The sequence below is a fragment of the Fusarium oxysporum genome, chromosome VI, assembly GCF_013085055.1.
Source record: "Fusarium oxysporum Fo47 chromosome VI, complete sequence".
NCBI classification, from domain to species: domain Eukaryota; kingdom Fungi; phylum Ascomycota; class Sordariomycetes; order Hypocreales; family Nectriaceae; genus Fusarium; species Fusarium oxysporum.
Window position 1 is genome coordinate 1,874,600 of NC_072845.1, and position 10,829 is coordinate 1,885,428.

At 48.8% G+C, this 10,829-nt stretch overlaps 5 protein-coding genes across 5 annotated transcripts; 4 read left to right on the forward strand and 1 right to left on the reverse strand.

Annotated features, from left to right (window-relative positions):
* Positions 1–824: 824 nt before the first annotated feature.
* Positions 825–2,125, reverse strand: FOBCDRAFT_225781 (Rix1 complex component). Its single transcript, XM_031186692.3, has 3 exons — positions 1,959–2,125; positions 1,831–1,903; positions 825–1,782 (listed from the first exon to the last, which is right to left on the reverse strand). The coding sequence occupies exons 1-3, from the start codon at positions 2,004–2,006 to the stop codon at positions 875–877; spliced, it is 1,029 nt and encodes a 342-aa protein (XP_031037827.2). The 5' UTR covers positions 2,007–2,125; the 3' UTR covers positions 825–874.
* A 130-nt stretch (positions 2,126–2,255) lies between these two features.
* On the forward strand, positions 2,256–2,882 carry FOBCDRAFT_41147 (uncharacterized protein). The gene is made up of 3 exons (XM_031186691.3): positions 2,256–2,330; positions 2,383–2,670; positions 2,718–2,882. The coding sequence occupies exons 1-3, from the start codon at positions 2,313–2,315 to the stop codon at positions 2,820–2,822; spliced, it is 411 nt and encodes a 136-aa protein (XP_031037826.1). The 5' UTR covers positions 2,256–2,312; the 3' UTR covers positions 2,823–2,882.
* Positions 2,883–4,923: 2,041 nt separating this feature from the next.
* FOBCDRAFT_225788 (uncharacterized protein) lies at positions 4,924–6,127 on the forward strand. Its single transcript, XM_059609696.1, has one exon. The coding sequence runs from the start codon at positions 5,335–5,337 to the stop codon at positions 5,833–5,835; it is 501 nt and encodes a 166-aa protein (XP_059467365.1). The 5' UTR covers positions 4,924–5,334; the 3' UTR covers positions 5,836–6,127.
* On the forward strand, positions 6,128–9,529 carry FOBCDRAFT_225790 (uncharacterized protein). Its single transcript, XM_031186684.3, has 3 exons — positions 6,128–8,289; positions 8,340–8,834; positions 8,884–9,529. Exons 1-3 carry the CDS (start codon positions 6,534–6,536, stop codon positions 9,318–9,320), a joined length of 2,688 nt encoding a protein of 895 aa, XP_031037819.3. The 5' UTR covers positions 6,128–6,533; the 3' UTR covers positions 9,321–9,529.
* Positions 9,530–9,589: 60 nt separating this feature from the next.
* On the forward strand, positions 9,590–10,746 carry FOBCDRAFT_225794 (uncharacterized protein). Its single transcript, XM_031186682.3, has 4 exons — positions 9,590–9,843; positions 9,942–10,053; positions 10,166–10,263; positions 10,321–10,746. The coding sequence occupies exons 1-4, from the start codon at positions 9,807–9,809 to the stop codon at positions 10,419–10,421; spliced, it is 348 nt and encodes a 115-aa protein (XP_031037817.1). The 5' UTR covers positions 9,590–9,806; the 3' UTR covers positions 10,422–10,746.
* Positions 10,747–10,829: the final 83 nt, after the last annotated feature.

Genomic DNA, 10,829 nt, shown 5'->3' on the forward strand with positions numbered 1-10,829 from the left:
GCTTCTTGTTTGCCGTTCGAGGCAGTTGCCCGTGTCAGAGGGCAGCAGTTTGCCGGCCGGCCGCCACTGCCAGTGCTAAGTTACTTCCAGGAATCTACACAACAAAGGGAAACTGTACCTAGACTGGAGGCTCAAGCCCCTAGGAGTAGAGATCGTTTCTGGTGAGTGAATATGGAGAAGGATTATTCTGTGAGTGTTCACTCTTGATGTTGAACAGTTTGGAGTTGGTTGAAATCTACAAAGCTCTGATGTCAAGTTGTAGATTGACGTTTGACGAATTGAGGAACAATATTGATACCAAATGTTTATACCTTATCACATTCACCTGAAATATTGCTAGTGACAACAATGGCTGCCCATGTTGTTCTTGTGATTGTGACTTTACTTCTGCATATCTACAATGAAATACTAATAATAAGTTATGCCTTTGCCATGAATACAATGCTGGTCTGCTATCACATCATCGCAGTATGAAGGAACCGCTAACATGTGGTATGCTCCAGGGTTCCAGTAAACTGCAGAGCTACAAGATCAGACAATGATGATTTTATTTCCATAAGGTTATCACATCTTCAAATTTGGAGGAACTTGATGGGTTTGGGTCTAAACACTCAAACACCAAACACTACCCAATCAGCCTAGCTAGGTATGTAGTAACCCGTTTGGATATTCTTCGATTGGCCCAGATGCGTTTTCAGTACAAACAAGAAATCCAGATCTTTGTACTGTCGCAAGTTACACAACTCAATGTAGACAAGACTTGTAGTGATCACACAAAAGTTGTTACTAACAACAACGCTGAGCTCGAACAGGGTGGGTGACTATTTTCACGTAATAAACCAGTAAATTTTATTATGAGGTCAGCTTGAACCTTTCACCAGAGGCTCAGGAGATCCTGGGTATCCATTGCCGTCGAACTTTCATATTCGCCCATTCCGTCTTGAAGAACTTTGTCGAGGCCAGCTGCCGCTCGACCAGTAGCACCACCCTCCTTTTTCGCTTGGTCTGTACCCTTCAGCACTGCCTCCAAGAACCTTCGCTCAAATACTCGCTGTCTGGCATCCCGACTGGAATACATTTCTCCCTCTTCGTCTCGTCGAGTACCATAAAGGTTGAGATATTCGAATGCATTCGAGTCTTGTGGGATTCGATACAAGTTGTCCCATATCTCTGACTCGTCCTCGGGAATCTCAGCTTCAGGCCGAAGACCAGCCCCCACGAACCGTGATAGCGTGGCGATTTGTCGGGCATATGTCGAAGCATCCTTTGCCCGCAGACCGGACCTTGAACCAGAAGACCATCCGGCTTTTGAATTTGTCAATGCCCACCCCATCATGGCACAGAAACTGTTTAGGGTCTTCACCCAACCACCAGGGCACACGATTAAGTCGTTCTCTGCAACATCCAAAATCCATTCCATTACACCAAGAGAGTCATTGCTGATGTCCGCCGAGAGGTGCGTCATACCCGCCCGGATAAACATGATGGCTTGTTCCACACTGTGTCTGACCTCTTCGGCAGGTAATTCTCTGAAAAGCTTGAGAAGTTGACTTCGAACTGGCGTCGAGCTATCTGAGATGAGTGGAAGCAGCTTGGCGAGAACCGCATGTGTTCCCACCGGATTGACAGGGGGTTCTGTTGAAAGTTGTGAAGTAAGATAAGCCAATGCTTCTCGTCTTTGTTTATCTGACTTTGAAGAAGAGGCGAGTGAGAGATTATGTTTGAACTGTTGAACGACATCAGGTGCGACTGTTGAGAGTGATTGATGCCCCATCACAATAGCTATGACCCATCAGTAAATTGAAGGGAAACATACACAAATCTCCTCACCCTTTGACTTGAAACTTGTATCTGTGAAATTGGACGCTTTTGGCTTATCCTTCCCCACCTTGAACTTCGGCTTCTGCATCCTGTTGGTGAGTTGCACTTCATCAATTCCGTAGTGATTAAAATCATACCTGGAAGTCCTTCTGCTTCTCACGCTTCTTCTTGTTGCTGGAACCCATGATGTCGGTTTGTCGAGACCACTAGAACAGATGTATAAAAGAACAAGTAAAGTTCGGATACCGCGCAATGTCAGGTCAATCCCAAGATAACCTTTGTTATACGGAGTACTGAGGTTTGTAGTCTTTGATCTTCAACTGATAAGATCTACTTTCCCTGTTGGGGTTCTAAAATTTTGGCGGTGTCGGATGGCAGAATCTCCATCCTGCCCCGCGGCGTCACCTTAACGCAAGGTCCGACCACGCTAGACCAATACATCGCGACAACCAGCGGTATCAAATATCATCATATTAAGCTACTATACCAGAATGGCTGAATCTTCACTGGTATGCTACGAAAATAGTCTTGAGATATTTTGCGAGGCTAATAAATGGACAGACAAATGGCCACGATGCCCTTGAGGAGAAGCTCGGCCGATTGTCAAAGAAACCTGGTGTTAAAGCCAGCATCGTTCTTGACCGAACCACCGGCGCTATCCTGAAAACCAGCGGACAAATCGACGCTCTCCAGACCTCTAAGACGCGAACCACATCGACTGCAACATCATTTTCCAATGAAGGTCCTGCACTAGAGGAGAGCGAAACGAAAGGAGTCGAGCAATTCGCCGCGATTGTCTGGAACTATGTGAATAGCTCCGGAAGCTTGGTTCAGGAGCTGGATGGTGAAGTGAGGATCATCACAGGCGTTACAGGCTCATAGCTAACACTCAGTAGGATGAGCTGAAGCTTCTACGGTTACGAACAAGGAAGCAAGAACTGGTCATTGTACCCGATCCCAAGTATTTACTTGTGGTTGTGCATGACACGCCTCCAGCTTGAGCTACGAAACATGCTTATTTAAGTCTTACCAATGCCTGGGCGTCCCAGATCTCCCACTTACCGACTTCCGCTGAAGGGCTAGGGGAGCAGTTTACCTTGATTCAAGAAAGATGTTCTGTTTCATCGACTGATCAACTGGGAGCGTGACGGGCCGTGGAATCGACAAGATGCAGGGATCATTACTGGTATGTCGCATTCGGGATGGTCTTGAGTAAGGCAAGACATCGTGAACGAAATTACGATTGATACACATAGGCTGGGGGAAGTGCAGGCATCTCTGTCATGCCTCGAAGGGAAGAAAGAAGAAGAGAAGCATACCAACATGGGTCAAGTGGGCTGGAGTCTGCGCCCTCGCGGCTATCCCGTTACCCGATTTCCTTTTACTGTGCTTCCCGTCACTACGGGACTATCACGGGGTCCGCGCGATGCCCAATGTCCGGCATGAACAATTGGGATGGGAAAGGCAAATAAATCCGCAGCTGTAAGTAGCCGCGTGTTTCGAAGGTTTAATGGGCCGAACAATTACAGCTGGATTGCGCCCCTTGTTTCACAAGGGCCCCATTGACGACGAAAATGGTGGTGGCCGGAGTGGAAACGCTAGGAGCCGTTGGAAAAGCTCACGGAAAGGCCTCATGGTGGTCATGACAATTGAGGATCACACATAGATATCGGCTACCAACACAATTGAGCAGCATTTCCGGTCCAAACTTGTAACGGACAAAGTTGCGAATGTGAGCTTCTTCTGCTTGGTCAATAACAAACAAGGTTCATACGGGGCAGCGCAGGAAAAACGGAACGCACGTACAAAATACGTGCGCACGTCCTTATCCTTGACCAGTATCCGTATGCGGGTAACGAAAACGCTCAACATTCAGGGTTACTCTGACTTGGAAGAAGGTTGTAAGGACTGCAAGGCTGATACATGGTCAATGGCAAACACGTCAAGTATCGATCATATGTCTGATCTCAAGAAGTCCCAAGTCTCAGATTATCAGAACCAATGCTGCTGACCAAGCGCGATATCGATCTAAAGTTCCGATATGATTTGTACTATTTTCGGCAAGATGACATTCCGAAACTAACGAGGGATTTCCAACTTGACCGTTTATTCACCTTGAAAGGCTTATTTATACCTTGTCTTGTCTTGTGACTTTTGCTTTACAATGCCAGGCCTTTGCCGAAGCGGCGAATTCTCCCTGGTTCGCTTCTCGCAACGGCGGTTTCGAAACACGTCGTCTTACTCCCTCCACTTTTATACATTGGCTTCCGCCAGAGAGGCCCACAAACTCCCGCAACTTCCAGCATCAGGATTCTCGAGTTTGAGGCTAAAAAGGCCTCCCTCCGGATGACAGGAAATGAACCCTGGTTACGTACAGTGCTGCCATTCTACGACAACATCGACCGTAGCAGTTCATATACCTACCTTGTTACATAATGAACTCTATAGTCGGGTCTTGACGCACATCACAAGGGCTAAGTATAACTTTCTTAGCATGTTTCCCATGTAACACACACTAGTGAGTCTAATTTGATGTTTGCCAACATTCGTACGGCAGACGAACTCTGGCATGATTGATAGATTGCGTCCACCTTCTCTTGCAAGGATCAATGCTTGCCCACGTATGCCGGGGGCCTTTGAAACTTCTGTTCTAATCATTGGGTATTCCGCACTCCGCTGCTCTGTAAGACTGGAGCGTACAGGACTGTACCATACAGTATGTATATAGACCGGGTCCTGGGTGCTATGCCGGCTTCCATATTGGATTCGGACCTGTATCTACTCACATCGATTCAAATCGCAGATCTTCCGTTTTACCCATATTACCCAGGTACATACAGCAATCCACGATCGTCCAGGTTGGTTCAAGGCCCACGCTTCCAAGGCTTCCTGGATATCCACGCGTGGGGACAGCTGCATGTTGCACGAACAAGAAAAGAAGCGGACACAAGAGAGACTCGGGAGAGAGGGGATTATATCTGCTGCATGGGATTGTGCACCAATGACCTGAGACAGCCGTTGAACTCCTGGAAAGGGAAAGCATTGTGTGCTTAGCATATTCATACGTACGTACGTGGATCAACCAACAAAGACCTATATTTGTATAGCAATACGGATGCAATGACAGCAATGGCTCCATTCTGTTCTCCGCCGAGTCATCTTTTTGGACCCTCGAGTCCCCTTTCGTATTCCAATACAAATGCCTGGGGAGTTGTTGAAAGCTGGATGTTCTGGTGCCAGTTCAGACCGCAGTCCAACAACCCACGCAACGCAGACAAAGGAGCACCTAACTGACTGACGGCGGCAGTAGTTAGGGAAACCCATCAAACAAGAAGCCGTTGCTTTATAGCCTGTCTCCTTTATCCGGAGTGGGCTTGATGGTGCTTGTATCCAGGTCGACCTGCCCACGATCAACAAGATCAATCTGATCTTTCGGCGGCGGATGCCCGCATTGCGTCGATACTAACTGTTCTTACATGGAAGACCCGCGATCCATCGCAACAAGATCGCAGTATGCCATTGAGCAAACCAAGGCCGTCTCCACGGCCATCTGCCACGAGCAGTTTCAGCGACACCACCAACAAATCAGGGCCAAAATTGACTGCTGAGAATAAGGATGCGCCGTCGCAAAAGCGACATGAACGGCAAAACTCCCGGGCACTACTACTACCCCAAAGCGGCGCCACATTAACTACAACTACAGCCACCACCAGCATAATACCGACCAAATATCCAATTGCTGATGGAGATGTTCCAAACGAAAACGATGAGAACGATCTCATTGACGATTCTGGTGCCATTGGTGCATCTGCATCAACCGGGGGTCGTTTTACAAGGCCAGACTATCTACTCCATGGTTTACTTGCACGAGCGAGGAACCGTGTAAAAGATCGAACTGGGCGAGACAAGGAAAAGGGCAACGGAGATGTAAGTCAAGATTTTGATAAGTTATTTACTGGAATTATTCCTGATGAGACACCCACCATCTCCTTCATAACTGCAAGTCATCCCTGATCAAAGCGCATTCTGAGAGACAATGGAAGATCAGACCACTGCTCAGCCCAGCTCAGACCAGCCAACCACTGTCGCGTGCTAGGGCGATCTTCTCTCTCAGGTCATGCGATTGCCGTTCAGGGCCCTGAATTGGCCCCTCAATGGGCTCAGTTCGGGGGCGCCTTTGACCGATGGTATTATCCGGCTTAGAGATGTCATGATGGTCCAATGTCCGGTCATTCATGTCAATTGACTCGGTGACTTTTTTTCCTTTTTAGCACTATATTTTAGTTCCTTGTGACCCTGTCTGTTCCCTCAATTGCTTCCCTCCCCCTCTGTACTGTACTGTACTGCACTTCTGTCTCAGAACTAATTGCTCCCTTCGCTGCAAACAGACAACATCAACTGTTACAAGTCCAACCAAAGCCTTCTCTTCCTCCCCGCATTCTCCTCCGCCACGCGCCGCTCCTCCCGACCGAGGCTTCCGTCGTAAAGCCCCACCTCGAGCTTCTACAGGCAGATCTCAAGGGACTAAGACGCCTTCATCGTCACAGTCGCCGTCACACTCACCACCACGGGCTCTCACTTCCCCGCGTTCACCACCAGATCAGAACAAGCCTCTTCCTCCTCCACCTCCTCTGCCGAACTCGGGTGCCTTGTCCGACAAGGAAAATGCCACTTCTCCTCCGTCCAAGCCCGTCTTGAAGCTGAATAGAATCATGTCTACTCTTACCGACTCAGAGATCGAGAAGCTCTTCTCTGGAGCCCCTCAGTACTTTGCCCGTAGCGAGGGCCACTGTTCTGGCGCCCCTAATCCCAGCGTCGCATTCCCCTTTGATGAGGCATTGGAGATTCGCGACCTCACTGATCATGTCCAAATTGAAGATAGAGCTTGGAGTGGTCTTACAGCATGGCCTCATCTAACTCGAGATCTCAATCAGGATGCCGCTGCCCGGGCACAGGCCGTTGACTCTCGCAAGGCCCATTTCTTCATCCGCTGTCGGGAACGTCCCAACATGTTGAGCATGCAAGGTCTAGAGAAGGGTACCATGGGCTTCTCAGCTGCCCTCGAACTCGCCGTTGGCGATGCCCTCGAAGAAGAGCAATTCGGCTTTGACAGCGTTGGTAAAAAGGCCCATGCCATTGTGGAGGCACGTGAGCGCATGCTTTCCTCTCTGGGCTACCTGCGTCGTCTCCCTGAGACAGAGCTGCTAGATCGTCTCAAGCGAAACGCCGAGCTATACCGGGTCAATGATCTTCGAAAGAAAACTTCCGTCCAGACTTATCAGGATCTCTTTCACACTTTCATGCGACCATGCAATTCCGTTGTCGATAAGCGCGACCACTATAGCTTGACCAACCAGATTAATGCCTTGATCAAGTGTCTTGGCACCGCCAATGTTTGGTTTGACTTCACCCATGTCGAATGGAGGATCAGATTGGGTCAGATTCTTTGGGGAGGTGAAGACAATGATGAACTTGAGGATACTTCTTCCATCCACGACGCTAGTAGTGCCGGCGAACGGGCCGAGGAGAAGTATTGGCTTCTCATGCAGATTCTTGTTGCCACCGAACTCCTCATTCGATTAGATGCCATCACCGAGGGTGAAGAATATGGAGTCGAAGCTTTCCGACCTGTAGATGTTGTTCACTTCGAAAGAGCCGCCACTCCCATGGTCAAGTGGTCGCTTCATCTTGCCAGGAGCTGGCTCGACAATATCGAGATTGAGAAAATCAAAGAGGATCCACCAAGCGACGCTTCCGAGACAAAGGGAACAACTACTCCTCCGCCTGCGACCGGCTGGCTAGGCGCCCTCTTCAGTAAATTTATCGTCCGTCAACATCATGAAGACAAGACGACAGCAAGCCATACCTATACTATTAAAGGCCGCAACCCACAACAGCAGGTAGATGGGCTTACCCATTTTGCGAAGAAGCTACTCTGGCCCAACATCGACACATACGAGGGACTTATCGCGAAGAACGCTCGTCAATCGATTATTAATTCTGTGCCTAAGCCTGCACCTACGAATGCCTCTGAGAGATCATCAAAGTCTTCCGAGTCGAATGGATCTAAGCGGGGACTTTACTTTGGTGCCTGGGATCGTCCTGGTAGTCAGAAGGACAAGACTCGACCACAGCGACGAAAGCTTGCAGCGGCGCTTCACCCCTCCGGATGGCTTTCAAAATCATATATCTATGGTCTGGTACTCCCTGGAGATGGCATGTGCCATTTCCTGATGGCCACGCTTCTCGAAAACGATAGCAAAGCCATGGAGCGTTTGGGTTCGTTCGCTAACCTCTGTGGAGGTTTCGTCTATTCTGGCAAGAGCTTTTGGAGCACGTCATGCATCGTGGGCCGAGTTATTGCGGCAGGTCAGGGATCAGCCGAATGTATGGGATGGGTTTCCAGCGACATTCTACCCCTGGGCATAGATGAAGGTTGGGTCAACATCGAAGTAGAAGAAGTGGCTGGTAGGTTGTTATGTATCGGATGAGATGGGCATTAAGCTAACAGACAGCAGAGGACAAGGCGCATCTGGGCAAGAAAGCGAGACTTTGGGCAAAGAAGCGCGTTGAACGAGAATCATCCATCCTCGGAGATGCCGATGAATATTCTGTGTTCCCTGCCGACTTTATAATTCCCCATGAGAACAACTACTCTACGCCGCCACCGTTGATCAGCGTTACTTTACGGTCGCTTGAGCTTCTTTCTCCGGCCAACTCAATTCAGTCCACGCCCTTCACCAAGCTGACACCCCCTGCGAGTGTGAGCAGCAAGGAACCCGAGTTGCTGTCATTCCCAGCCAATGTCAACTTTGCTGTGTCGATTGACGGATTTACGGCTGAGAACTTCTCATTCTCCCTGTCCTATGACATTAACTTTGTTACGGCACACCCATGCTCGCCGTCTCATCGCGTTCGATTTGTTAAGTCGCCATCAAGTCCGACAATCCAGCAGATCGATGTGTCTGGGTCTGACACGTTTGGGCAAGGTTCTCGACCTGCTCACCGAACAGGTAAGACCAAACGGTTTCTGGCCCATGTCTCGCAGCTAACTCTGGCCAGGCCATCCCTTACACAAATATTATAATTACACTGTTATTCATATTTCGGAGCTTCTAAAGCGGCAGCATGCTCCCCTTTCGGAGCTTCTGGCTGTTCCTCAAACTCACCGGCGTTCACCTTCGCGTATGGGTAGCGAACGAGTGCTTGTTATTGACTGTATCACCAACTTGTCCGAGGTTCCTCAATCTCCCACGATTGAGAGACTTACCTCAAAGTATAATATTGTTCAGCGAAGAGGTAGTTTTCCTGCTGCGGAACAGATGCATTTCGAGTCCAGAAAACGACAGTTTGGTTCCGATATGGAAATCCTGGTTCGTGCTCTTTGCGCCCAAAAGGGCTGGAACGCCATCATCAGTCGACGAAAGCGAGGATGCCTGGCTTGTGCTATTCGTGAAGCTGGCGCATTACAGTGGAAGGTTATCATTAGGGTGGAGTAGGAAAGGCTCGCCTATGTTGTAGCGAGCGTATGGTTTGGCGTTTATGTCGTGGGAGTATGCTGTGTTTGTGAAATGGGTACAAGGTTAAGTTTTTGTCTTGGGTTGGGTTATCATGATACATGTCTAGTACGCTGCTGATGACCTGGGAGGATACCCGTTATGTATATATACACGAAAGAGATGTCTGAATTCATCCATTCTAATTTCTGCCCCGGGGTAACGCGACTGGTGAAGAGCTTCTATAATGTGAATATTCATGCTCTACTGTTGATAATTGATTCTTCGATCGTAGGCAGAGAATGTAATGATGTGCCTGTTGTATGAGAAGCCATTTCCTATTTAGGTAGGTCATTTCTACGCCACGCTACCCCACTCAAGGAAGCGCCACAACTCAAGCCTCCCCCGAGACGACAGGTCGCGCGAGCTAAGAGGTAATTGCGACAACCATTGAACAACCGTCACTCCTCCTCATTCACAGCAGCAAATATGTCGCCTACCAAGGACCCCAGAAGAGTTGACCTGAGTACGTTTACCCTCCAACTCTAAGTATCAGTCAATCACCTTGCGCACGAAGCACAATTCGATCATCACGATTGCGACTTGAAGCTAACTGCGTGACAGTCGTCCCTTACCAAGAGCCCAAGGGCTCAGGTGACTCGACCGATCTCTCCTCAACGATGTCTACTACCCTGCCAATGGCTGCTATGTTTACGCGCAACAAGATGGTTGGATGGTACGTTTGCCAAACGAGCCTTGAGGATGCAGAGATGTGGCGCGATGCGATGCGATGCGAATCGAAGCGAGATATGATATGCGGCCGGGTTGCTAACAAGGCTTGGTAATAGGGCGTCAGTTGTCTTCTCTATCCAGAGCTGGCTCGGCGAGAGCGAGGACTCGAAGAAGAACTCCACCACTCCTGGATACTTCTCTGTTGGCATGTCCAGTAAGACCACCCCTTTATCATTCGAGAATCGAGAATACGTGTTAACGGGACGCGCAGTTATGGCCCTTGCTGTTACTTACCTCCCTATGTTCCTCCCTCCCGTCGGTGGTAAGCAGGCCTCTGGTACCGAGGCCCCTGCTCCTGTCCCTCTGGCATAGTAAGCAAAGAGGCCGGGCTGTATATAACGGGAGGACTTGTGGAAGAGGAAAATCACCTTTAATTATTGCTGAGCGTTATCATTTCCAAGGTTCCAAATTGCTCCGTACTCTGGGGAGGGGGGAATTGATGGACAGGATATCTGTATTATGAGTTCTTGTAAGAATGAACGAGCTTTCAAGTTTAAAGAGTTCTGCATCCTTCACCCCATTCTCACGAACTATGACAACCTGACTTCGTTCAACATAACGTGATTATCGATGATTTAATACTATCCAGGAGTGAACAAGGGTCAAAAGTGTGTGTATTGGTCTTGATAGAAGTGCAACTATCATCACCAGGGCTGTTTGTAGTCAATGGTTTATTTTATTGCCTATACCTTCAAGGCCTTTCTTTCACAAATCTCAAGA

Coding starts and splice junctions, on each gene's coding strand:
- FOBCDRAFT_225788 (XM_059609696.1), top strand. CDS start 5,335: ATGCCATTGAGCAAACCAAGGCCGTCTCCACGGCCATCTGCCACGAGC.
- FOBCDRAFT_225794 (XM_031186682.3), top strand. CDS start 9,807: ATGTCGCCTACCAAGGACCCCAGAAGAGTTGACCTGA. Junction 9,844..9,941: donor CCCCAGAAGAGTTGACCTGA/GTACGTTTACCC, acceptor ACTGCGTGACAG/TCGTCCCTTACCAAGAGCCC. Junction 10,264..10,320: donor CTTCTCTGTTGGCATGTCCA/GTAAGACCACCC, acceptor CGGGACGCGCAG/TTATGGCCCTTGCTGTTACT.
- FOBCDRAFT_225790 (XM_031186684.3), top strand. CDS start 6,534: ATGTCTACTCTTACCGACTCAGAGATCGAGAAGCTCTTCTCTGGAGCC. Junction 8,290..8,339: donor CGAAGTAGAAGAAGTGGCTG/GTAGGTTGTTAT, acceptor AACAGACAGCAG/AGGACAAGGCGCATCTGGGC. Junction 8,835..8,883: donor TCGACCTGCTCACCGAACAG/GTAAGACCAAAC, acceptor AACTCTGGCCAG/GCCATCCCTTACACAAATAT.
- FOBCDRAFT_225781 (XM_031186692.3), bottom strand. CDS start 2,006: ATGGGTTCCAGCAACAAGAAGAAGCGTGAGAAGCAGAAGGACTTCCAG. Junction 1,904..1,958: donor AGAAGCAGAAGGACTTCCAG/GTATGATTTTAA, acceptor AACAGGATGCAG/AAGCCGAAGTTCAAGGTGGG. Junction 1,783..1,830: donor TACAAGTTTCAAGTCAAAGG/GTGAGGAGATTT, acceptor GATGGGTCATAG/CTATTGTGATGGGGCATCAA.
- FOBCDRAFT_41147 (XM_031186691.3), top strand. Junction 2,671..2,717: donor TTCAGGAGCTGGATGGTGAA/GTGAGGATCATC, acceptor AACACTCAGTAG/GATGAGCTGAAGCTTCTACG.